The sequence below is a fragment of the Erinaceus europaeus genome, chromosome 1, assembly GCF_950295315.1.
Source record: "Erinaceus europaeus chromosome 1, mEriEur2.1, whole genome shotgun sequence".
In the NCBI taxonomy this organism is placed as follows: domain Eukaryota; kingdom Metazoa; phylum Chordata; class Mammalia; order Eulipotyphla; family Erinaceidae; genus Erinaceus; species Erinaceus europaeus.
This window is the reverse complement of record NC_080162.1, coordinates 108,394,653-108,420,701: the sequence shown is the minus strand read 5'-3', so window position 1 is coordinate 108,420,701 and position 26,049 is coordinate 108,394,653. Positions and strand designations below refer to the sequence as shown.

Below are 26,049 nucleotides of genomic sequence, written 5' to 3'. Positions count from 1 at the left end.
AAGGAAGGGAGGGAGGGAGAGAGAAAGAAAGGAGCAAAGAAAGAAGGAACCAGACATCACTCTGCTACATGTGCTGCTGGGGACTGAACTTGGGACTTCATGTTTGAGAGTCCAATGCTTTATCCACTGCATCATCTCCCAAACCACACAATTGCTCTTAAGTAAATAATTTTCCCATTATATTAACTCAACAAAAGTCAATTTAAAAAAAAATAATGGCATGTTTTTCTATGTTCAGAGTATAAAAATATCTGATAAAGGATGTATCACTGAAGAATTGTTGAATCACTTGAAATCAAATAAATCTTTTTCAGAGTCGCAAATAAATGTGATGCTTATTTTCAAAATCTCTTGTCTTTCTTTACAAGCAAGGATACTTCTAGGCTGAAAATCAGTATCTTTTATGCACTTCTTTGTACAGCAATATAGGGAGATATACCAGATGTCTACTTAACAGATATCTTGTAAGTGGAATTGATGGCATTTCACCATCTCTGATGCATATTTACACATAAATCAAGATAAGGAAGGTGGCTGCTGCCCAAGAATCACTTTGTTAATGAAGCTATATATAGACTAGCCTAAAAAAGAGGTGTATGTATCAACAATTTCTCAACTAAGAGACCAGACTGCCATAGAAAAACAAAACCCAGTTCTGGAGTGTAGAGAAAACAAGGCATTTCCTGAAGCGGGAGCACTTTTTAAAAATGATGGGGATATTTCAAGAGGATGTAGGAGGGTATCTAAAGGGGGCTCTTATTAACCAAATGTGTGGGTAGTGGGGACATTTATACACTGAATAGAATAATAATCCTGACTCGAATCTCATAGTGGGAAAAGAAAACCATACTTCCTTGCCGTAAAAGCCAAATGAAAATGAAAAAGAAATGATGGACTTAGAAAAAAAAAAAAAAAAAAAACATTTGAGGGCTGAAGAGACAGCATGATGGTTTTGCAAAAAAGACTTTCATGCTTGAGGCTAAGACCCCAGGTTCAATCCCCAGCCCACCATAAACCAAAGATGAGTAGTGCTCTAGTCTATCTCTCTGAAAATCTTACTCAGTAAAGTATCTTTTAAAAAAAAAAAAAAAAAAAAAAGTCTTTTCGAACCATCAAAAAAAAAAAAAAAATACCATGAACACTAAAATGGATAAAAAGAGTCTACGGGGACTAGGTGGTGCGCACCTGGTTGAGCACACATGTCACAATGTGCAAGGACCCAGGTTCAAGCCCCCGGCCCCCACCAGCAGGGGGAAAGCTTTGCAAGTGGTGAAGCAGTGTTATAGGTATCTGTCTCTCTCCCTCTCTATTACCCCTCCCTTCTCAATTTCTGGCTGTCTCTACCCAGTAAATAAAGACAATTAAAAAATTTTTTAAAAGAAAAGAAAAAGAGTCTATGAAATAGCTCACCTAGATAGTGTGTTGCTTTTGCTGTGTATGGTCCACGTTTGAATTGAGCCCCTATACATTGGAGGAAACTTTGTTGCTGTGGTGTATCTGTCTGTCTGTCTCTCTCGCTCAAGGTATTCAGATTTATTGTTTTTAAATTTTATTTATCTGGTAAGATAGAGGTAAACTGAGAGAGGAAGGAAAGTGAGGAGAGAGAAAGCAGCATTGTTTCACCACTAGTGGGGTTTGAACCAGGGTCCTTGTGCATGGTGATGTGTGCATTCAACCAGATGCACCACTGCCTCCCCCCACCTCTTTGTTTCTCTCTAACTGAAAAAGCTATCCTGGAGTGAGTGACCAAGTCTTGGTGATGGCAAAATAATTAACAATACTAATAATAATGTAGTGGGTCTTCTAAAATGTTATTTAAAAAAAAAAAGACTGGGTAAAGTCCGGAAAACAGAGACTGAAGAGTAGTGAAAATCAGATTCAGTGAATGATTCTAAATGGAGTTAAGGAGATATCAAAGTGGTCATTCAAAAAAAGACTTTTATGTCTGAGGCTCCAAAGTCCCAGGCTTAATCTCCAGCACCACCATAAGCCAGAGCTGAGCAGTGCTCTGGCTGGGGAGAGGGTGAATTTTGAACTAGAAAAGAGAGTAAAACAATATTGAGTCAACTGTAAAACAATACTGGGACAACTGGTAAACTTTGAGATGTGTAGATCAGATGTTACCAAAGTAAACATCATCATTTATTTTGATGACTACTGTGTAAAGTAAGTGGGTATCTTTATTCTTAGGATACAGGAAAATTTATGCTGAAATATTCAAGAGTGAGTAAGCATAGGAGATAATGTTCAAAACTTATTCTCATTTGGCCCACAAAAATGTGTATGATAAATTTAAATCTATTAGAGAATGAAAATAAGGCAAATGTAACAAAGTGTCAACACTGGTAAACTGAGGTGAAGGACATATAAAAGGTTTTGCACTGTTCAATCATCTCTATCAATGAAAAATTACCTCAAAATTAGATGTTGGTATATATGGGATGGGGTGGAAGCTGGGGAAGCATAGGCTACTGGTGAAGCACACGCCTTATAAGTGTGAGGCCCTGGGTATGATCCCTGAGGCTACATTAACAATAAAAGCAGAGTGAGCAAATGCTAAACCTCACCTTTCTTCCAAAGGCCTAATCTCCCTGCTTTTCTTTCACCCCTCTCAATTTTCAACTATGTTATGAACAGCTTTGCTATATAGTTAGAAGAACAGAGATCAATAAGCAGTGTATGGAGATGAACTTTCAGGCTTCTGCTTACTGCCATGACATGAAAAGATTCAAAACAGAATGAATTTTCTTTCAAGGGTCAAATATTTTAGGGTCTGTAGCCACATGTGATTCTTATTATACCACGCCTTTTAAAAGAAATGAAAATTGTGTACCGCACCAAAGTAAAATACTCTGGAGTGGGGGGGGGGGTGTCAGGCCTGGAACATGATGGCAGAGGAGGACCTAGTGGGGGTTGTAGTACTATGTGGAAATGTTATGCATGTACAAGCTATTGTATTTTACTGTCGACCGTAAACCATTAATCCAGTAAAGAAATAAAATAAGAAAAAAGAAATAAATTAAAAACTGAAGAAGGAAAAAAAAAACTCTAGTATACAGGCATTAGGCAAACAGGCTGTGCTATGGATGTTTGAACAGGCCAAGGCTAAACTATAGCAAAAGTGATTTGTCCCTGAAATAGTAAAAGCATCATTAAAAACATAATGCAAGGGGGGGGAAGAGATAGCATAATGGTTATATAGAGACTCTCACACCTCAGGTTCAAGCCTCAGGTTCAAGCGCACACCCAACTATAAGCCAGAGCTGAGCAGTTCTCTGGTAAAAAAAATAATACTAATAATTTTTTAAAGAAATACAAAATGCAACATAATTATATCATCATGAAATTAGTTTATAAGGCAAAAGAAAAATAAAGTCGCATTTAAAACAATGACTATTTCATAAAAAATTATTTTCACAATAAAGATGGGGGGTGTGCTTCCTGAGCAGTGAAGCACTGTTGCAGATGTTTCCCTATCTTTTCCTTCCGGATCAATTTCTCTGTCCAATCAAATTTAAAAAATGTGTGTGTGTGTGTGTGTGTGTGTGTGTGTGTGTGTGTGTGTGTGTGTGTGTGTGTGTAGATTTTTTAAGTTAAATAAAGAAGGCTGTACACAATAAAAAAGGAAAACTGCAGACCAGTATCTCTGATGAACATAGATGCTAAAATATTGAACAAGATCCTAGCCAACCGGATACAGAAGTATATCAAAAAGATTGTTCATCACCAAGAGGGATTGATTCCAGGAATGCAAGGCTAGCTCAATACACGTAAGCCAATTAATGTCATTCACCACATCAATAGAAGCAAGACCCAAAACCACACGCAGAGAAAGCCTTTGACAAAATCAACACCCATTCATGCTCAAAACACTACAAAAAATGGGAATAGATGGAAAATTCCTCGAGTGGAGTCCATATGCAACAAACCTGCAGCCAATATCAGACTCAACAGACAGAAGAAAGCATTCCCCCTCAGATCGGGGGTAGACAGGGCTGTCCATTATCACCATTGCTCATCAACATAGTATTGGAAGTTCTCCCCATAGCAATCAGGCAAGAGAAAGAAATCAAAGGAATAGAGATTGGAAGGGAAGAAGTCAAGCTCTCACTATTTGCAGACAATATGATAGTATACATAGAAAAACCTTAAGACTTCAGCAGATGGTGGAGGAGATAGCATAATGGTTATGCAAACAGACTCTCATGCCTGAGGTTCCTAAATCCCAGGTTCAAACCCCCCACACCCCACCATAAACCAGAGCTAAGCAGTGCTCTGTTGTTTCTCTCTGTGTGTATGTCTCTGTCTCTCTCTGCATTTCTCTCAAAAATAAAATATTTTTTTTAAAAAAAAAGAATCCAGCAGAAAGCTACTGGAAATCATTAGGCAATATAGCAAGGTGTGAGGCTACAAAATCAATGTATAAAAATCTATGGTATTTCTCTATGCAAACACTAAATCTAAAGAAGAGGATACACAGAAGTCACTCCCATTCACTGTCGCAGCAAAACCTGACCAATGAAGTGAAAGACTTGTATACTGAAAAGTATGAGTCGCTATTCAAAGAAATAGAAAATGATACCAAGAAATGGAAATATATCCCATGCTCAGGGATGGGAAGTGTTGTTTTCGACGGGCTGGCTTCACGGGTGGGTAACAGAGGACCAGGGACTCATGGCTAGGTTGTAGGCAGTATCTCTTTATTCATGAAGGACGCAGTGCAATCTATACCAAGCTAAGCTAAAACTAAACTAACTACAAACAATCTTGTCTTTATAAATATACTAGCCCAGTAGGGTGGGAACAGGATGCGACGCAGAGAGGGTGGAGAGAAAAGTGACTGGTGAAAATCAGGGTATGACAAGGAGAGGGGGCAGAGCAGGTGAGAATTCTACCACTAAACCACCTGCCCTGGAGGGAAGGTGGTGCTTGTTAACAGAGGTTATGTAAATAGAATGAAGTGGTTATGTAAATAGAATGCAGTGTTAAGCAGGGAGGATTTAAACCAAATGAAACAGAAGGGGTTTTTAGAAGCATACTAACAGGGAAGAATTAATATCAAAATGAATATTCTCCCCAGAGCCATATACAAATCCAATGTAATACCCATCAAAGTCCCACCAAGTTTCTTTAAGAGAATAGAACATAAATTACAATCATTTATCTGGAACCAGAAAACACCAAGAATCACCAAAACAATTTTAAGAAGGCATCACACACCCAGATTTCAAACTATAAGGCCATCATAATCAAAACAGCCTGGTACTGGAACAAAAATAGGTACGCAGACAACTGGAACAAAACTGAAAGCCCAGAACTAAACCCCCATGTCTATAGACATCTAATTTTTGATAAGGGGCCCAAATTATTAAATGGAGGAAGGAGGCTCTCTTTAATAAATGGTACTGGAAAAACTGGGTTGAAACATGCAGAAGAATGAAACTTAACTACTTTATTTCACCAGAAACAAAAGTCAACTCCAAATGGATCAAGGACCTGGTTGTTATTAGACCAGAAACTATTAAATACTTAGAGGAAAACATTGGTGGAACACTTTCCCACCTAAACCTCAAGGACATCTTAAATGATACAAACCCAATTGCAAGGAAGACTAAAACAAAAACAAATCAACTGGACTACATCAAATTGAAGAGCTTCTGCACAGCAAAAGAAACCATCACCCAAACAAAGAGACCCTCACAGAATGAGAAAAGATCTTCACATACCATATATGAGACAAGAGACTAATAGCCAGAATATATAAAGAGCTCATCAGACTTAGCAATAAGAAAGCAAACAACCTAATTCAAAAGTGGGGAGAAGATATGAACTAACTATGCACTACAGAAGAGATCCAAAAGGCTAACAAACATATGAAAAATTGCTTCAGGTCACTGATTGTCAGAGAAATGCAAATAAAAACAACATTGAGATACCACCTCATCCCTCTAAGAATGTCATATATTAGAAACGACAGTAGCAACAAATGCTGGAGAGGTTGTGGGGACAAAAGAACCCTCCTACACTGCTGGTGGGAATGTAAAGTGGTCCAATCTCTGTGAAAAGCAGTCTGGAGAACCCTCACAATGCTAGAAATAGACCTCCCATATGACCCAGCAATTTCTCTCCTAGGGATATATCCTAAGGATTCCATAACACTCAACCAAAAAGATGTGTACACCTATATTCATAGGAGCACAATTTATAATAGCTAAAACCTGGAAGCAAACCAGGTGCCCAACAACAGGTGAATGGCTGAGAAAGCTGTGGTATATATACACAATAGAATACTATGCAGCTATTAAGAACAGTGAACCCACCTTCTCTGTCCCATCTTGGATGGAACTAGAAGGAAATTATGTTAAGTGAGATAAGTCAGAAAGACAAAGACGAGTATAGGATGATCCCACTCATAAAGCACAATTTAAGAAAGAAGAATGGAAACTCAAAGCACAATCTGAGTTTGGAGAATTGCACCAAAGTTAAAATCTCTGGATGGAGGATGAGGGCAGATGTTCAGTTCACTGTAAAAAAAAAGGGGGGCGGGGAGGGCACAAAATGATAATGATGATGATGATGATGAAGAAGAAGAAGAAGAAGGCTGCAAAGGAGTTCACCTGGATACAGCACTTGCAATGCTTCTAAGCCAGGTTCAAGCCTGACCCCCCACTGGATTGAAGGGAAAAGCTTTGGTACTGTGATGTCTTTCCCTCTCTCTGAAAAAGTGTGCTTGGAGCAGTCAATTCCTTGGGAAAAACAGGGGCATGAAGCTAAATGATGTTAAGCTTCATGCGGGAAAAGTAAAATGGTTTAGGTATTAGGTGTGTGGTACAAATCAGAAGTAACACCTTAGACTTATTTAAATTCAAGAATATTTCCGTTCAGCACATAGAATCTCCAAATTTAAATGATACTTTTTTGTTCATACCATATACAATGGAAAACTCTAGGAATCAGTTGCATCTGCTGTTCGTATATAGGTCTGTAATAATTATGTTAGAAAGGCCAACCCAACTAGAGCGGGTGCTTAAAACTACAGCCATGTTCGCCAGCCAGGGCTTACTGACATTTCAAGCAATGAGCTAAGAAGAACTGACAAGATGCACTTCATTGATTTAAATACCATTCACCTACATCTTATTATTTTAAATGCCAGCAAATCTTAGGGAAATAATGCCACCATTTGAAAGGCTTATACACTTTAAGGTCAGTTACCTAAGAGAAAACACACCTTACTTTCTGTAAATCTGTGTATTTTTTACATTAACAAAATGGGAATATTTTGCACTTCATGCGTTTGTTACTGTATGTTAACATCGACTTCAATTTTGTTAAGTACACCATGGGGGGGGAGGAAAACAAGTCTGAAGCCCAAGTATGCACTGTCATGATGTTCAGCATGTACAGCAAGCCTACCATGATGACCTGGAAAGTTGATCTAACTGTTCATGGGATATGAAGCCTGAATTCTGAGTGGCAAGTGAATATTACCATATCTAATCCCCAGGGTCTATAAACAGCATTTGCTGTTTTAGCTTCCCCCCCTTTATAATGCATAGTTATTAAAAACTAAAACAAATAAGTACATGACACACACACACACATATTAAAGGGTCTGCAAGATAGCTCACCTGGATAGTGTATCTGCTCTGTCATGCAGATAACCCAGGCTGTCACTGCACTGAAAGAAGCTTCTGTGCTGTAATATCTTTCCCTCTCTCCCTCAGTCTCTATCTGAAATTTACTACGTTGGCAGCAGTATATGTCGATGCATGTGTATGTATTTCTTAACTACTCCACTAGACTACAGACATTTCTTGAAAATGACATCTCAGAAATGTCTAAAATTAGAGGTCCGAGAGGTAGCACACTGGACTTTCAAGCATGAGGTCCCAAGTTCAGTCCCTTGCAGCACATGTACCAGAGTAATGGCTGGTTCTTTCTCATTCTCTCCTCCCTTCTCATTCATAAGTAAATAAAATCTTTTTTTAAAAAAATCTCTGAAAGTATGGCCTCATAGAACCTTTATGCCAACCAGTGACTGATGCTTCTGGCTAGAGTTGTTTAATTTCAGAAAATAAAACAATGAAGTTGGAGGCCACACACTTCCTAGTATCAAAACTTATTACAAAGCAACTAAAATAAAAATACAAGACTGACATATGCACATAAACTAATATAAGAAAGAGCCCCACACATACACGGTTAACTGATTCTGACACTGCTATACTAATGCTCCTCGCAAAAAGGATAAAGCTAGATCTAAACCATACACTATACACACAAATTTTTTTCACAATGGATGAAAGACCTAAACATAAGAACTAAAATTCTAAAATCCCTAGATACCAACATAGGGACAAGTGCTTCATAAAACTAGTTTTACCAATTACTTTTGGATGACACCAAGACAGAAGTTACAAAAGTAGATAAATAAATAAAACTAAATAAAAAAAGACCTTTTGTATATAATCAAATGAATGAAAATGAGATCTATTAAAGAGAAAATATTTGAAATAATGTATTTGATAGGAATTCCTATAGCTCATTAAAAAAACAAATTTATTTTAAAATGGGCAAATACAGCTTTTTTTCCCCAACAACTTATATAAACCATCACGTACAAGATGTTCAACATCAGTATTCAATAGGGAAATGCAGGTTGAAACCATGATACTATGGCATACCCATTACAGTAACCACTGTAATTTGGTGGCCCCTCAAATAATTTAAAATATAATTAGCATGTGACGATGACATATCCAGCAATCCCAATTCAGGGTATTTACCCCAAAGAGTTGAGAGCAGGGTCTTAAAATATTTGCATACCACTACTCATAACATCATTATTTATAGATGGGTTGGAAAAGCAACCCAACTGTCCACCATTGGATGGATAAATAAAGCATGATGTATTCCCATGCAAGGGAATATTATTCTGCCACAAAAAAAAAAAATTTCTAAGGGCAGGGGTAGATGGCATAATGGTTATACAAACAGAGTCTCATGCCTGAGGCTCCAAAGTCCCAGGTTCGATCTCCTGCACTACCATAAACCAGAGCTGAGCAGTGCTTTGGTTAAAAAAAAGAAAAAGAAATTTCTAATACATGATCCAACATAGCTAAACTTGCGAAGGCATTTCATAAAATCAAACAAATCAGACAAAAATGTTGTACGGTTCCATCTTCTTCTAGCGTTTGCCGTACGGTTCCATGAAAAGAAATAACAGAGAAGTCAAACTACAGGCACAACATGCAGATTAGTGGTTGCTAGCAGCTAAAAGAAAGCGGGAGTACAGAGCTGTGATGTAAGATAAAAGAGGAAGCTGGTTACACAGCATTGTGAAGTAAGTAGACGAGGTGAAGGAGACTAATTAAATACAAAATGTGGCCATAGAGAGATCCTGAATCAGAAAAATAACATTACTATGTTAACTGGTAAATTCTGAAAGATTTTCAGATTAGATAAACATATGGTCTCAATGTTAATCTTCCTAATCTTTGTAATTTTCCTGTCATTACATAAACGTTAACATTCGGAAACCTAGGGCTGGAGAGTGAGCACATCAGATAAGGTGTCTGCATTGCTATCTATGTGTGTGACACATACTTGAGTCCTAGAAACAAATGGGCGATACCATGGAAATGGAGAAGCTTTGGCTTTCCCATTCTATCTCTAGAACAAAAACAAAGAAAATAAACCCAGAGCAGTGGACACTGTGCGCATGCAAGGCCCTAGTTCCACCAATGAATAAATAAATAAGTTAAATAAATAAATAATAAAAGGGGGAAATCTAGCCAAGGGGTATACAGGAATCTTTTTTTTCTGTTTGTTTATTCTGTTTTGTTTTTAAGACTAAATTATTTCCAAGAGGTTTTATAGAAGTGTAAAGCTGGCCTGAAAGAGATCACCCAGTTGAAATGCACTTCACCATGTGTTGGGCTCTGTGTTCAAACCCTGATACCACATGGAAGCACAGTACTGAAGGAAAGCTTCATGGGTAGTAGAGCAGTATGGACTATCTCTTGCTCATTCTGTTTCCCATGTGTAATAAAGAGAATTTAAGGGGCCGGGTGGTGGTGCACCTGGTTGAGCGCACATGTTACAGTGCACAAGGACCCAGGTTGAAGCCCCTGTCCCCACCTGCAGGGAGGAAACTTTGCAAGTGGTGAAGTCCTGTTGCAAGCATCTCTCTGTCTCTCCTTCCCTATCACCCCCTTCTCTCTCGATTTCTAGCTGTCTCATCAGTAAATAAAATAAAGATAATAAAAAAAGAGAGAATTTACAAAGTGGGCATTGGAGTGGTGGCATCACATAGGTGCAATAACCTGGCACTACAAGAAAAAGAAAAAAAAACAGCAACACTGCACATCACTTGGAACAAGTAAGCATTCAGAACAGTCAGAATTAAAATTAGTCTTTTAATTCTCCAAGTCTATTAAGCCTCCTGACTATCTGATCAACAAACAGAAAAAGGAAAGAAGGAAGCAGGGAAGCCAACAGGTTGTCGCTAAGAGATTCCTCACACAGCTGAGGCTGGCTATTTCCAATAAACTCATGCCTTGAGTTTCCTCCCTTTTTCCATCTGAGTGATTCTAGATCCTGATTCTTACTCTCTACTTTCCATGTTCATATCCTCAGTTATCAAAAAGTAGGTATTCTAAAATATGAAACAAATTATAGCTATGTTGCTTTGTTCACAAATTTAGGATTTTCCCCCGTTATTTATTTGTAAAACTAGAATGTTTTACTAACTTCATAAGATTGTTGTGAAGGTGAAAAGAGAACATAATAAAAAGTAATTGCAGGGGGGCCAGGTGGTGGCGCACCTGGTTAAGCGCACATGTTACAATGCACAAGGACCCAGGTTTGAGCCCCTGGTCCCCACCTGCCGGGGGAAAGCTTCACAAGCAGTGAAGCAGTGCTGCAGGTGTCTCTCTGTCTCTCTCCCTATCACCCCCTTCCCTCTCAATTTCTGATTCTCTATCCAACAATTAAAGATTAAAAAAAAAAGTAATTGCTATACAGTAGATGTTCAAAACTTATTGGCTACTTTTCCATTATATTCTACATTTTAAAAAAAACATTGTAGATTAAAATTTGTTTTACTAATTTCTAGGTGAATCCCTATTCTTTTCCACAACAGCTACTTCATGTTTTTACCTACATATTTTAAAAAGTAAATGTAGGGAGTCAGAGTTGGGCGGTAGCGCAACGGGTTAAATGCACGTGGCATGACGCGCAAGGACTTGCCTAAGGATCCCAGTTCGAGCCCCAGCTCCCCACCTGCAGGGGAGTCACTTCACAGGCAGTGAAGCAGGTCTGCAGGTGTCTTATCTTTCTCTCCCCCTTTGTCTTCCCCTCCTCTCTCCATTTCTCTCTTTCCTATCCAACAACAACATCAATAACAACAGCAATAAAAAGAAGAAAAAAGGGAGTCAAGCTGTAGCACAGCAGGTTAAGCGCAGGTGGCACAAAGCACAAGGACCGGCATAAGGATCCCGGTTCAACCCCTGGCTCCCCACCTGCAGGGGAGTCGCTTCACAGGCGGTGAAGCAGGTCTGCAGGTGTCTATCTTTCTCTCCCCCTCTCTGTCTTCCCCTCCTCTCTCCATTTCTCTCTGTCCTATCCAACAACTACGACAACAATAATAACTACAACAACAAGGGCAACAAAAGGGAATAAATAAATAAAATAAATATTTTAAAAAAAAGAAGAAAAAAAACAAGGGCAACAAAAGGGAAAATAAATAAAATTTTTTTTTAATTTAAAAAAGTAAATGTAAACACTGCACTTTCTTTATCTATTCAGAGTCAGCATCCATTAAAGATCCAGCCATGTGCAATAGCCATTGGTTTCCAAATGACTGGAACTATGTTTCTACATTTTTTTTCCAAACTCAGATTAAAAACTTTAACATCAAGTTCTATGTTGCCTATTGCCACACAACAAAAGAAGGTATTTTCTCCCCTTTTGAAATCTTTTTTTTTAAAAAAATATAACATAACTCAACATATTTTAAAAACACCAAATTACATATAGCTGAAACCAACATAAACTTATTAATGGGGGTATGTTGCAACTTTTCCTATTTAAAGAAAAATTAAGCTGGTTTTAAAGCACTTTAAGCCCCAAACCCTTAAAACTAATAGAAGCAGGTCAATGACTTTAAGTTAAATTATATAAGGGAGAAAGAGAAATAAAAATGTTTCTAAAGCTTTAGAGTAGGAAATGGAAGAATGATGAAAGAGAAATCTAAGATGGTAAACCATTATTAATAAATGTTTATAAACCAAAATTCAGTCTAACACAATCCAATAAAACAACAGAAGCCCAAGACCACAATCCTTTAACAATATAAACAACTTTAATGCTTACGTATATGGAAAAATATACCAAAGCTTTTATAAGCCACAGTCCATGAAAATGCTACATGAATTAGTAAATACTGTTCCAGTTCCACATTACTATTCTTTCTGTATAAATAATTCTTATTGCTTGAATTACCATGCATTTCATATTCAAAATAAACACAACAGTTTGAGACCTAATTGATTATTCTGCCTGGTATACTATGTAAATACAGCAGTGCATGCTGGGATACAGATTTCTCAATAGGCTAATCAACAAACTACAAACAGGATAAATTGAAAACCTGAGCTACTATCAGATCCTTTATGATTAGACACAGAACCTTTCTTTTTCCTTTTCCTACAAATCCTCTATCAAAGTAAGCAACTGTTGAGAAAGTAGAAACCATAAAATACCAAGCAAGAAATGTTTCACAAGCTTCTTGGTTACCTTTACTTTATCTCTTCTCAAGCAACAGAACAGACAATTTTCATCAAAACTCCAATCAGAAATGCTTTCAGGTTCACAGTCTGCAAAAGTAGTAGGAATAACAAATAATAGTCACACAAAGAAAAGAGTTTTTCAGGAAATAAATGACTGATTTCAAAAATATTATTTTAACCAGGTATTAGCAAAATACTATGTAAAACCCTTATTATGGTGTGAATTCCCTTGTCTTAAAATTGTTAAAAATCACTCATTAGATAATATACCTGTTTACACATAAAATTTCAGCTAAAAAAATCAGCTAACTACAATAAGATATTTAAATAGATACAGCTTTAAACCATATGAAATTGAAGACTGAGACTCAAATTGCCCCCCAAAAAAATTTTTTGAATACCTTTAAATAAACTGAGATCTTTTAATAATGCAGGTCCAAACAGCCCTTCAAGAATACTTTCAAACCCTGAAAGGATGGAAAAAAAAAAAATCCATTACAAGATTATTCCCCAAAGTAATTTAATCTGCTGTATGAAAACAGTGGCATTCCAGTTGTCAAGGATTTCCAGGTTATTATTGAAGGGATGCTGAAGAAAAGTGACAAATCTAAAATGAACATTTGCATTATGGTCAATGATTAACATTCAATACAAATTCAGAGCACAGTTAAGAATACAAACTAGATAGTTAAAACTAAAAATGGAAATTCACGAGTTATTGTGCCATTTTACAAAATTCCAACTAGTTCTTAACATAATCTAACTCCTTTTTTTAAAAGGTTCCTTTCCCAAAAAAAAGGGACCAAATCACTTCAAAATATCCTTAATGTTCTGATTTAATCTAGAGTGCACATTTCTGAATACCAACAGAGATAAAAAAAGACTTTTCTTTGTTAAAAATTGTCTATTAGAGAAATAAATTTAGGGTGGGGGCAGACAGCATAATGGTTATGCAAAGACTCTCATGCCTGAAGCTCCAAAGTCTCGGTTCAATCCCCCTGCATCACCCTAAACCAGAGCTGAGCAGTGCTCTGGTTAAAAATAATAATAATAATAGAGAAATAAATTTACCAAAACGGTACAATTTCAGTACAAAAATCAGTACAATTTCTTATTTTTCTTTTTCCTTTTCTTATTTACTTATTAGAAAGGTAGGAGGAGAGAAAGAACTAGGCATCACTCAGGTACATTGCTGCCAGAGATAGAACTCAGGACCTCATGCTTGACAGTCTACTACACCATCTCCAGGACAACATCAGTACAATGTCTCATCTTCCCATGATAGTTGTCTGTGCACCACTCCCACCAACTTAAGGGGGAAAAAAAAATTCAAGTTTAGAAAAAAATGTTTCTTGTGCATCCAATGCACATACTACTGAGAGTCAATGGCATAATGGTTATGTAAAGAGATTTTAATGCCTGAGGCTTCAACGTCTCAGGTTCAATCCCCCAGAGCTGAGTGGTGCTCTGGTTAAAAAACACAAAACCATGTACATACTACTGTTCATATAGACAGAATTATTTTTTATTTTTTTATATTTATTTATTTTCCCTTTTGTTTCCCTTGTTAACATTGTTGTGGTTACTGATGTCATCATTGCTGGATAGGACAGAAAGAAATGGAGAGAGGAGGGGAAGACAGAGAGGGGGTGAGAAAGATAGACACCTGCAGACCTGCTTCACTGCTTGTGAAGCGACTCTCCTGCAGGTGGGGAGCTGGCCCTTGCGCTTCGTGCCACATGCGCTTAACCCACTGTGCTACCGCCCACCCCCCAGAATTATTACTGTAATTAAGAACACACACACAAAAAAAAAAGTGACTGGGAAGATGGCTTAATAAAGCATTGGAATTAAATGTTTGACATTCCCGATTCAAGCCTCAGTAGCACATGTACCTAAGTGATGCTCTGGCTTCTCTCTGTCTCTGTCTCTGTCTCTCTCTCTCTCTCTCTGTCTGCCTCTGTGAAACTGTCTCTCATATATAGTCAATAAATCTTAATTAAAAAAAAGACACAGGGGATGCTCTATCCAGTTCTTACTTGTTTGGGTCACTGTGTATTTTGTCACATTATTTACTATCATTATCACCTTATAACTGTTCAGAAAATATTTTCACACTTTCTCAGCATAGAAGCACTGGTGGTGTCTCTTCTTCTCTTGTTTCTCTATCTGAAGGATAAAATGGTTCAGAGTGGTATGCAGGAGACTCCAGTTGAACAACAAAAATTTATTCCAAGGAAATTGCAAAATCAAATTACCTATTCAAGCAAGTGGGTGGTTTCTAAGCCTGTTTATTGACTACTATATTTAAAACATTTCCACTAAATTATTTTAATTTATCATATTTATTTATTGGATAGAGACAGACAGAAATTGAGAGGGAGGGAGTCGGGTTGTAGTGCAGCGGGTTAAGCGCAGGTGGCACAAAGCACAAAGACCGGCATAAGGATCCTGGTTCGAACCCCGGCTCCCCACCTGCAGGGGAGTCGCTTCACAGGCGGTGAAGCAGGTCTGCAGGTGTCTATCTTTCTCTCCTCCTCTCTGTCTTCCCCTCCTCTCTCCATTTCTCTCTGTTCTATCCAACAACAACAACAATAATAACTACAACAATAAAACAACAAGGGCAACAAAAGGGAATAAATAAATAAAATAAATATTAAAAAAAAGAAAAAACGAAAGAAATTGAGAGGGAAGGGGGAGATAGAGAAGGAGAGAGACAGAGAGACACCTGCAGCCCTAATCCACCACTCACAAAGCTTTCCCCCTGTAGGCGGAGACAGACACAAGGACTTGAACCTAGGTCCTTGCACACTATAACATATGCACCACCCAGTCACCCAGCCCCCCACTAAATTATTTTTATGTTTTTACTGCCAGTTTTCGCTAGAGCTTCACAACCACTGCATGATTCCACTGTTCCTGGTAAGCTTTTTTCCTCTTATTTATTTATTTATTTTTAATTATCTTTATTTACTGGATAGAGACAGCCAGAAATTGAGAGGGAAGGGGTGAGCGAGAGAGAAAGAGAGACACTTGCAGCACTGCTTCACCACTTGTGAATCTTTCCCCCTGAAGGTGAGGACCAGGGGCTCGAACCCGGGTCCTTGTGCACTGTAACATGTGTGCTCAACAAGCTGTGCCTCCAGCCTGCCCCTTTTTCCTCCTTCTTAAAGATACTGAGGGTAAAAGGTTGATAGCATAATGGTTATGAAAAAAGATTCTCATGCCTGAGACTTCAAAGTCCCAGGGGTTCTATCCCTTCCACCACCATAAACCAGACTTAAGAAATGCACTAGTTGAGAGAGACAGAGAGAGAGAGAGAGAAAGGGAGCAAGAGAGAGAAAGGGAGCAAGAGAGAGAACACAGCACTGTTTCACTACTTGTGGTGCTTCCCCTTTGCATGTCATCCCCTGTGGTAGCCAGAGGTTCCAATCCAGGTCCTCACAAGTGGCAAAGTGTGTGTTCTGCAGGGTGAACTCCAGACAGATGCCCCCCGCACTAGGTAATTATTATGGTCTCTCTAGCCAATACTAGGAAGAAAAGAACAGGCTCTGAGGAATGGGTGTGGAAGGAGGTGGCAAGATAACAGAAATTGCTAGTCACTGTCTACCTTGAATCTACAAACTACTCTCAGTACTAGTCTTTTTTCTTTTAATGTTTTTATTACTGGATAGAGACAGAGAGGAACTGAGAGGTGGAGGGGGAGACAGAGACCCTACAGCCCTGTTCCACTACTTGCGAAGCTTTTCCCCTACAGGTGGGGACCAGGAGCTTGAACCTTGCACACTGCAGTATGTATGCTTAACCAGGTGCGCCACCGCCTGGCCCCTCTCAGTACTAGTCTTTAAAAATAAATAAATCCAACAGGAACTCTAAAGATCTCCTAATCCCAGGAATACTGGTTCTTTGAACATTAATAAAAGCAGACCAGTATCTTGAATGTACTAAAAATATATTACAAGCAGGGATAGGAGCTTACAGGTGACTCTTATCCCAAATAGTAAATCTATTATGTTTTCATCTAAATTTGTATGAAATTATTAAAAACTCTAAAGTTCCTGTTAAGCATACTTTTTAAGGAAAGTATAAAAATAACAAAAAAGAACACTTAGGAAGAAAAAAGGAAATAAAAATTTCAGAGATAAAATGTCTTAACTACAAAAACTAACAAAATTTCCAACTATGACACTATTCCCCCAGACAATAACTTAGGTCACCTGCATATTAGATGTCAGGCGCAGGCATAAACTAGTAGGGTCATGAACCCCTGGGGTATACCTAAATTAGACCTACTATTTTTCCAAAACAGAGACCCCAAATCTTCATCTGCAATATTCTAGCCTTTAGGTTCATTAGTCAACAATTTGTATGGCTTTATATGTTAACTCTTCTCTCAGCCACAAGGTTCCAGGTGCCACCATGATGTCAACTGGACTTCCCTGAGCAGATGACACCACCAATGTATCCTGGAACCCTGCCCCACTAGGGGAGAGAGGCAGACTAGGAGTATGGATCGACCTGTCAACGCCCAAGAAGTTCAGTGGGAAAGCAATTACAGACGCCAGACCTTCCACCTTCTGCACCCCATAATGACCCTGGGTCCAAACTCCCAGAGGGATAAACAATAGGGAAGATATCAGGGGAGGATCCGGAGTTCTGGTGGTGAGGATTGTGTGGAAATGTACCCCTCTTACTCTTGTCAGTGTTTCCATTTTATAAATAAAAATTAAAAAACAAAAAAAAAAAACCTAACAGAATCTGAAAAGATGTCAGCAACAGCAAACAATGAAAATTTGCATATCAAAAACAGTAAAAAGTAATCAAACAAAAACATGGTCATAAATTCAAAGAATGAACAACGACTAATTTTGATTAAATATGTTCAATAAACAAGTCACACTTGCTCATATCTGCAAAGATATATTAAATTTTGCAAATATTACTGACTGGATGCAATACATCCATATTTTGCTACCCTGTTAACTGAATTTAATGCCACTCAGCTTTATTAATATTAAATATTGAATTTAACGGTTGCATAGCAACAAGGAATGTCTCATGTACTATGCTTCACATTAACAGAAAGCAAATAAGGGAAGAACAAATGTATTCAAAATTTATACCATAAACTCTCAGAAAAGTCATGAAGATCAGTAACCAAATGTCATGAAAAATTAAATGCATACTGGAAAAGATAGCTGTGTTATTACTAGATCCCTGTACCTTTATATAGTATATTACAAAGAAAAACTAGTAAGTTTATTGGACCTGAGCTCTTCTCTAATATTCCTATACAGCATCACAACCAGCAGAAAGCTGGTCTCCTCACTGCATCCTATGCTGTGCTCATCAACTATGTTCCCAAAATACTCCCTTAATAGTGCTTCTATCTATTAATAAATAAATTCTACTTTGTTTAAAAAAATAAATTCCAAGTTCAGAGAGAGAGAAGCAGCCCTAAAGCTTCCTCCATTGTAGTTGGGAACAGGCTGGAACCTGGTCAGGTGCATGACAAAAGCAGGCACACTATCCTTGCTAACCCGTATTTTCTTTTTAAAAAGAAATTTAGACATAGGATTAAAGGGTGCCAGGAGGCAGGATATCATTTCATGGCTGAAGGTGCGAGGGCACAGCAGAATACCACTATAGCACAAATAGTGCTGGTCCTCATGCCTGTCAATCCTGCACTCTATCCACTAACCTCCCCAGCCACTACATGACTGTCCAAGAGAACCACTCTGGCCATATGTAGTGCCTGGACTTCAACCCAGGACCTCACTCAAACTAAACATATATTCTACCCACTCAGCAATCTCCCCAACTTTCATGGAAGATGGCATCTAAAATTCCTGTTACCTTTTCCAGAAAAGGGTGGATATATCCTTTCTCTCCCGTGTGTGTGTGTGTGTGTGTGTGTGTGTGTGTGTGTGTGTGTGTGTGTGTGTGTGTGTGTGTGTCTTTGTCTTTTCCTCTTTTAATAAAAATGTCTTTCGATGGGAGTCGGACAGTAGCGCAGTGGGTTAAGTGCAGGTGACACAAAGCACCAGGACCAGCGTAAGGCTCCTGGTTCAAGCCCCCGGCTCCTCACATGCAGGGGAGTCATTTCACAGGCGGTGGAGCAGGCCTGCAGGTGTCTTTCTCTTTCCCTCTCTGTCTTCCCCTCCTCTCTCCATTTCTCTCTGTCCTATCCAACAAGGACAACAATAACCACAACCATAAAAAAAGGGCAACAAAAGGGGATAAATAAATATTAAAAAAACTTTTTTAATGTCTCTTGATATTTATAAATGAAGATACTGTAAGATGAAGCTGGCAGGATAGCTCATCTGAGAAGGTTCCTGTTATGCTATGCATGCAACCCAGATTCCAGCCTGTCCTCCATTGCACTAGGGGAAGAAATGCTATGGTATCCTTCCTGTTCTCACTACTTCTCAATCTTTTTTTTTTTTTTTTTAACCAGAGCACTGATCAGCTCTGGTTTATGTTGGTGCAGGGGATTTAACCTGGGACTTTAGGGCCTCAGGCACGAGAGAATCTCTTTGTATAACCATTATGCTCTCTACCCCAGCCCACCTCTCAATCTTTCAATCTCAGAAAGCTGACCTGAAGTGGTAACACCCTGCAAAGTCATCACCGTATGTCACAAGTACAACTGAATTCCAAATCAAAAATAATTCTACTACTGTTTCCGCATCTTAATCAGTAAATCCTTCATTCCTTCCCATGAAAGTGGTATTACTAGACTTTCTCCACACAGAGGTCATTTATGATATAAATCTCAGTCACCAAGAGTGGTTCCACACTTTCCCTAAAGTCAGTGACCAGTGACCAAGTCTTTACAGTCACTAAGCTCATTTACTTCAGAAAGAGACGTAAATCTATTTTTTCCACCCCCTAAAATACAGGCCTTTAACACTTTTTTTTTTTTGCCTCCAAAGTTATCACTAGGGCTTGGTGCCTGCACTACAAATCCTGTGGCCATTATTTTATTTTATTTTTTTTTGGATAGGACAGAGAGAAATTGAGAGGGGAAGGAAAGATAGAAAGACACCTGCAGAACTGCTTCAGGACTTGTGAAGTGCCCCCCGCCCACCCACACACACACAGGTGGGAAGCCCAGGGTTCAAACCAGGATCCTTGCGCAGGTTTGTGTTTCATACTATGTGTCCTTAACCCAGTGGACTATTGCCCAACCCCGACCTTTAACATTCCTTACCTTAACAAATATATTACAAGCCATTCATGCTAACCGCAGCAGTTATCATTAACTAATATCAGATTTGTACTGTCAGGTATTTCATACTAGTATCAACAAAATCTTCAGAGGAATGCTGTTAAACATGTACTACCATTATTAAGTAAATTTTTTTAAAACAAGAGCCTCCCCCCCAAAAAAAATCCAAATAGCCAATTTTTCACACAACTACAAAAGAGAGCCAAGATTTAAAACTAAATCTGCTATCCTAAAACCTAGGCAGTTTTCACTTCTCACTACTTATTAGTACCATCTCTTAACTTTTAACTGATCTTGTTTTAACATCGTCCTATGAAGGATGACCTATCTATCCTTCATGCTGCTGCTTAACTTCTTAGACTCTTTTTCCTGCTTTAAACATCTTTAGTGGTTTCCCACTGACACTCTCGAAGATTTGAAATTCTTGAGATGCAGGAAAGGTCATTGAGGGTCTAATTCCAAACTACCTTTTCAATTTCCTGTTACCATTTTCTGTCTATAGACACCATGCATGCTCACACCACATAAGACTTATTCAAATATGCCATTGTCTCCATGCCTTCTGAGCACAGCATACTCTCTGTCTAGAAGGCTCTCCAGCAACCCTCAATTCTTTTGAAGGCGCCTCTTATCTTGCTCCATATGTCCCAGGCAAAGTTAGAAACAAACTCATTTGTGTTGAGATTATACTACTTATAAACTATTGTTAAATTATACTTTATCTACTAGATTTTGAGCAAAGATTTGAGACCTAGTCATCTTTTTCTTTTAAATGAGGCACCATGGAGCTGGGTGCTGGCACACCTGGTTGAGTTCACATGTGCACAAGGACCCCAGGTTCAAGCCCCTGGCCCCCACCTTCAGAGGGAAGCTTCAGAAGCAATGAGGCAGTGTTGTTGCAGGTATCTGCCTCAGTCTCGCCCTCCCCACTTGATTTGTCTCTATCCAATAAATAGATAAATAAAATATGAAAAAATAATAATGAGGGGGAGCCAGGTGACCGTGAATCTGGTTGAGTGCACACATTACAGTGTGCAAGGACCAGGGGTTCAAGCCCCTGGTCCCATCTGAATAGAGAAAGCTTCATGAATGGTGAAGCAGGGCTGCAGGTGTCTCTCTGTCTCTTTCCCTATCTCTCCCTCCCCTCTCAATTTCATTCTCTAATAAATAAATAAATAAAAGATTCAAAAAATAAAAAGTAAATGAGGTACCAGGTAATGAACTAAGTACTATGCATACTGTTGAGTGGACTCTGAGTCAATTTCCTATTTGTTGCCCCCTCTCCCCCGCAAGAGAAGAGAGCGGGAAAGACAGTTACAACCACAGCACCACTCCACCATCTGCAGTGCTGCCCACTGCTGTCCAGTGTCCCATGTGCTACGGGGTGAGGCTCCCAGCCAGGGCCCCGCACACAGAAGAATACACACTCTACTGAGCTCCAGGACCCTCATTTTCTCCTTAACATTAGTCTACTTTTTTAAATAATCATTTACTTATGAAAGGGGGAGTATATGTATGTGAGAGAGGGAGAGAGGGAGAGAGAGACAGAGAAAGAAAAGGGGACAGAGAACACCACTTTGGCACATGTAATGAGCTCAGGACCTGATGCTCACAGGTCAGACACTACTTACGGTGCTACCTACCTCCAGGGATGCTTTCTCAGTCTAAAACTGCACACAACAAAATGTTAGGAACAAAATTTGGGCAAGATATGGGCATTACGGAACTGCCTGAAACTTGGGACTATTTTTTTCACTAGGAACATTTGGTTTTGGCTCCATCAGAGAGGGGAAGGAAGAGGACATCTGAGGACTTCATATGGGGTAGATGTGGGTGTGGCTTAGAAAGAACAAAAGGAGAAGGGCTTACAAAGTCTTAGCTGGGGAACCAGGTGGTAGCGCACCAGGTTAAGTGCATACAGTGCAAAGCACCAGGGCCTGCACAAGGATCCCGGTTTGAGCCCCTCCCCACCTCACCAGCAGGGATGTCGTTTCACAAGTGATGAAGCAGATCTGCAGGTGTCTCTCTCTCCCATTCTCTATCTCCCTCCCCCTCCTCTCTCAGTTTCCTATCCAACAACAGCAGAACACGCCAGGAGCAGTGAAGCAGGTCTGCAGGTGACCCCTCCCCTCTCTCTATATATATCCATCCTCCACCCCTTCTCAATTTCTCTGTCCTATCAAATAAAGGGGGGAAGAAGAGAAAGAAGGAAAAAGTAAGAGAGAGAGAGAGAGAGAGATGGAGAAAGGATGATCCAAGAGGTGGCTCAGTGGATAAGGCACTGGATTCTCAACCATGAGTTCAATCCCCAGCAGCACAAGTACCAGAGTGATGTCTGGTTCTTTCTCTCCTATCTTTCTCATGAATAAATAAATTCTTTTTAAAGGGGGGAGGGGAGAGAAAGGCAAAGACAGGTTGCCTGAAGTGGTGGATTTGCCATGCAGGCACTGAGCCCCAGTGATAACCCTGGTGGTAATTAAATAATAGTAATAATAATAAAGAAGTTACAGAGAAAATTATGCATGCCTGCCAATGAATGTTTTCCTGTTTCTCTAGTGGGAGTGGCTGTACAATGACCCATTTACAGAAATACTAAGTGCCTAGGTATTCTTCTAATATTTTCATAGTTCATCAAGTGATCTCTCCTCTATAATGTTTTGTTCATTGTTACACTGTATCAATTTCCATAATGACAGACAACAAATCTAACACTATCCCACAGTCAAAACTGGTCATACTTAAAGCATGTTTAAATGATACAAGCTGAAAAATCCATGTAAATATTTATATAAGCCAGACTTCTAAGAGGGAAACCAAAGTCTAATTTCTTTTACTTAATTCTCTGAAATCATTTGCCTTCTCATCTGGAGAAATCCAGGCCAGCAACATACCTCACCTGGAGAATGTGTTGCTTCGCCATGTGCACAACCTAGGTTCCAGCATGGATTCCACTGCCCTGAGGGGAGCTTCAGTGCTATGGTTTCTTTTCCTACTTCTGCCTCACTGTATCTGAAAAAGTCAGCCCAGAGTGGTGAAGCCTGGGAGATGACCAAGAAGAAAGGCAGAAATGGAGGGAGGGGTGCAGCCAACAGGACAAAAATCTACCTCTTCATCTGCTTAGTTAATATTTATTCTTTTTTTAAATGATCTTTACTTATTAGATAGAGACAGCCAAAAACCAAGAGGGAAGGGGAAGTTAGAGAAGGAAACAGAGATACCGGCAGCCCTGCTTTCCACTTTCAAAGCTTTCCCCCTGCAGATGGGGGACCAGGGGCTTGAACCTGGGTCCTTGCTCATGTAACATGTTCACTCAATATGTTTACTCATTTTTCATCACTCAAATGAAAATTTTTCTTAGAAGTTCTCCTGAATTTCTATTATCCAACCTTCCCATCTCCACAAACACAACTACATGGAGAGGTCATATCTCCTTTCAAAGCTCATCTCACTGTGTAGTTATGGGCTCCTCATATTACTAGCAACCCTTTACCTCACCTTAGACAGGTGAGCAGGAAGTTATCACTGTACCACTGCATCTAACAGTGCGTAATAGTGCTGATGCTCACAGAAACACTGGGCTCAATGACTAAATACGCAATTCAGCCAGACCATCTAAACTATATCCAGAACAGAGGCTTTTAAAAAAATACATTTTTATTTATTATTGGATAGACAGAGAGAGAAATCAAGGGGGGAGGAGTAAGACAGTAAGAGAGACAGGCACCTGCAGCCCTGCTTCACCACCTACGAAGCTTGCTCCAAGCAGGTGGGGACCATCGGCTTGAACCTAGGTCCTTGCTCACTATAGTAAGTGCTTAGTAAGGTGTGCCACCACCTGGCCCTGCAAAAAGACTTAAGATATTATTTAAGAAATTGCAAGCCATTTGGATAAGTATCTGTGAGTCACTAAGTAACTACTTGTTCTCAGAATTAGTCATAGGTTTCCACCCTTATTCTGCCTGATATTTCTTTCTTAACTGGGCACATTTACCTTTTTTTTTTATTATCTTTATTTATTAGAGGCAGCCAGAAATTGAGAGGGAAGGGGGTAATAGAGATGGAAAGAGACAAAGAGACACCTGTAGCACTGTTTCACCACTTACAAAGCTTTCTCCCTGCAGGTGGGGACCAGGTGCTCGAATCTGTGTCCTTGTGCATTGCAACGTGTGCTCAATCAGATGTGCCACCACGCGGCTCCCATATTTACCATTCTTAATGTGGAGTATATTTATTAATAACCATAAGCCTTGGTAGCATATTTCAAGAAGTCAGTGATGTTGATGAACTGTCACCAAGATCATATTTAACGGCCTTAACACCTATAGAAATGTTCTAGAAAGGGGATCTCGGGGCCAGGTGGTGGTGCACCTGGTTAAGCACTCACATCACAGTGAGCAAGGACCCAGGTTCAAGCCCCTGGTCCCCACCTATAAGAGGAAAGCTTCACGAGTGGTAAAGCAGGGCTACAGGTGTCTCTCTGTCTCTCTATCACCCCCTTCTCTCTCAATTTCTGGCTGTCTCTAATAAATAAATAAAAGATAATAATAATTAAAAAAAAAAGAAAGGGGATCTCAGTTCAGAATACAAAGTGACATTACTACCAAGAGGATCAGAGCAGTTCTCCCATTCAGGAAGCAGAACAATGCCAAAATGTACAGATACAACAGGCAAACTAGAGGCAAAAAAAAAATCATGAAAGAAGACATACAGTTTTTTGTAGAACACTGTTCTACAAAAACATCAGCTAGACACTACACCTTAGCAAACACCTAAAGGGACTTTAAGACCCCCAACCATTTAGGCAAATTTTCTATGATTCTTTAAAGCCATTTAAAAAGAGACTGCATATCAGTCTGTAACTTCTACAAAGGGGTAGAAAGGACATGCTCAGAAAACCTTGGGTGGCTATGCCCATCACATAGCAAACCTCCTAAGGCAGTAACAAAGCAATTCAACTTTCAGGACTGGAAAGAGAGCTCACCCAGTAACGTATATGCCATGCTATGTGAGGCCCAGATTTGAGTCCCACCAACACACGGTACAGGAGAAAAGCTCTGGTGCTGTGCTGTCTCTCTTCTCTATCTGAATGGAAAAGCTGGCCTGGAGAGGTGAAATCACACACAGGCAAGGGTGTGTGTGTGTGTAAGGGTGTGTGTGAGTGTGTACATAATTAAACTTTAAGAATTGATCTATAGGGGGCCGGGTGGTAGAGGAGTCGCTTCACAAGAGGTGAAGCAGGTCTGCAGGTGTCTTGTCTTTCTCTCCCCCTGTCTTCCCCTCCTCTCTCTATTTCTCTCTGTTCTATCTAACAATGACGACATCAATAACAAGGACAACAAAAGGGAATAAATAAATATTAAAAAAAAAACTGATCTATAACAATTTTGAGTAGTTAGAAACTTATCAGTGGCAGGTTCAGAAATTTGTTTTCTAGCAATCATCTTATCTTCTATCAAAATATTAATCTTTTTCACAATTGACAATGTACCATAATCGTTACTGCAGGAAGTCAATTCAAGGTCCACTAAAAATGGCCCCAGGGAATGGTGGGGTCATAGTGCTGGAACCCTGACCAGAAATAACACTGTTGGCAATTAATTTTTAAAAAATGTCTTTAATGTGGGGGTAGATAGCATAATGATTATGCAAACAGATTCTCATACCTGAAGCTCCAAAGTTCCAGGTTCAATCCCCGGCACCAGCACAAACCAGAGCTGAGCTCTGGTGGGGCGGGGGGCGGGGGAGAGGACTAACAGCACCCACCCTAGGAGATGGCTCAGCAGCTTACAAAACAGACTCTCATGCCTGAGATTCTGAGGTCCCAGGTTCAAATCTCAGCACCATCAAAAGCCAAATCAAGCTGAGCAATAATGTTCTAGTAACAACAACAATAAATGGTACTCATAGAAAATACTCACTTCTCCTTTTTTCAACTATGACACCATCTCCCCAGACAATAACCACCTGGGTCACCTGCACATTAGATGCCAGACTCAGGCAAAAAAAAAAAAAAAAAAAAAA

The 26,049-nt window shown here is 39.3% G+C and overlaps 1 protein-coding gene across 23 annotated transcripts in view; it reads right to left on the bottom strand.

Annotated features, from left to right (window-relative positions):
• LOC103124682 (ligand-dependent corepressor) overlaps positions 1–26,049 on the bottom strand; it is a 114,483-nt gene that overhangs the window by 70,444 nt on the left and 17,990 nt on the right. For 16 of the 23 annotated variants that reach the window (XM_060192889.1, XM_060192950.1, XM_060193010.1 and 13 more), the window contains 2 exons: positions 13,196–13,261; positions 12,802–12,881 (listed from right to left, as the gene is read on the bottom strand). The exons of 4 other annotated variants lie outside the window; for them this stretch is intronic. In XM_060192889.1, the coding sequence (XP_060048872.1) occupies positions 12,802–12,881; positions 13,196–13,261 (146 nt within the window). The remainder of the gene's footprint in view (positions 1–12,801; positions 12,882–13,195; positions 13,262–26,049) is intronic. 3 more of the 23 variants (XM_060192924.1, XM_060192979.1, XM_060192973.1) reach the window with 1 other exon arrangement.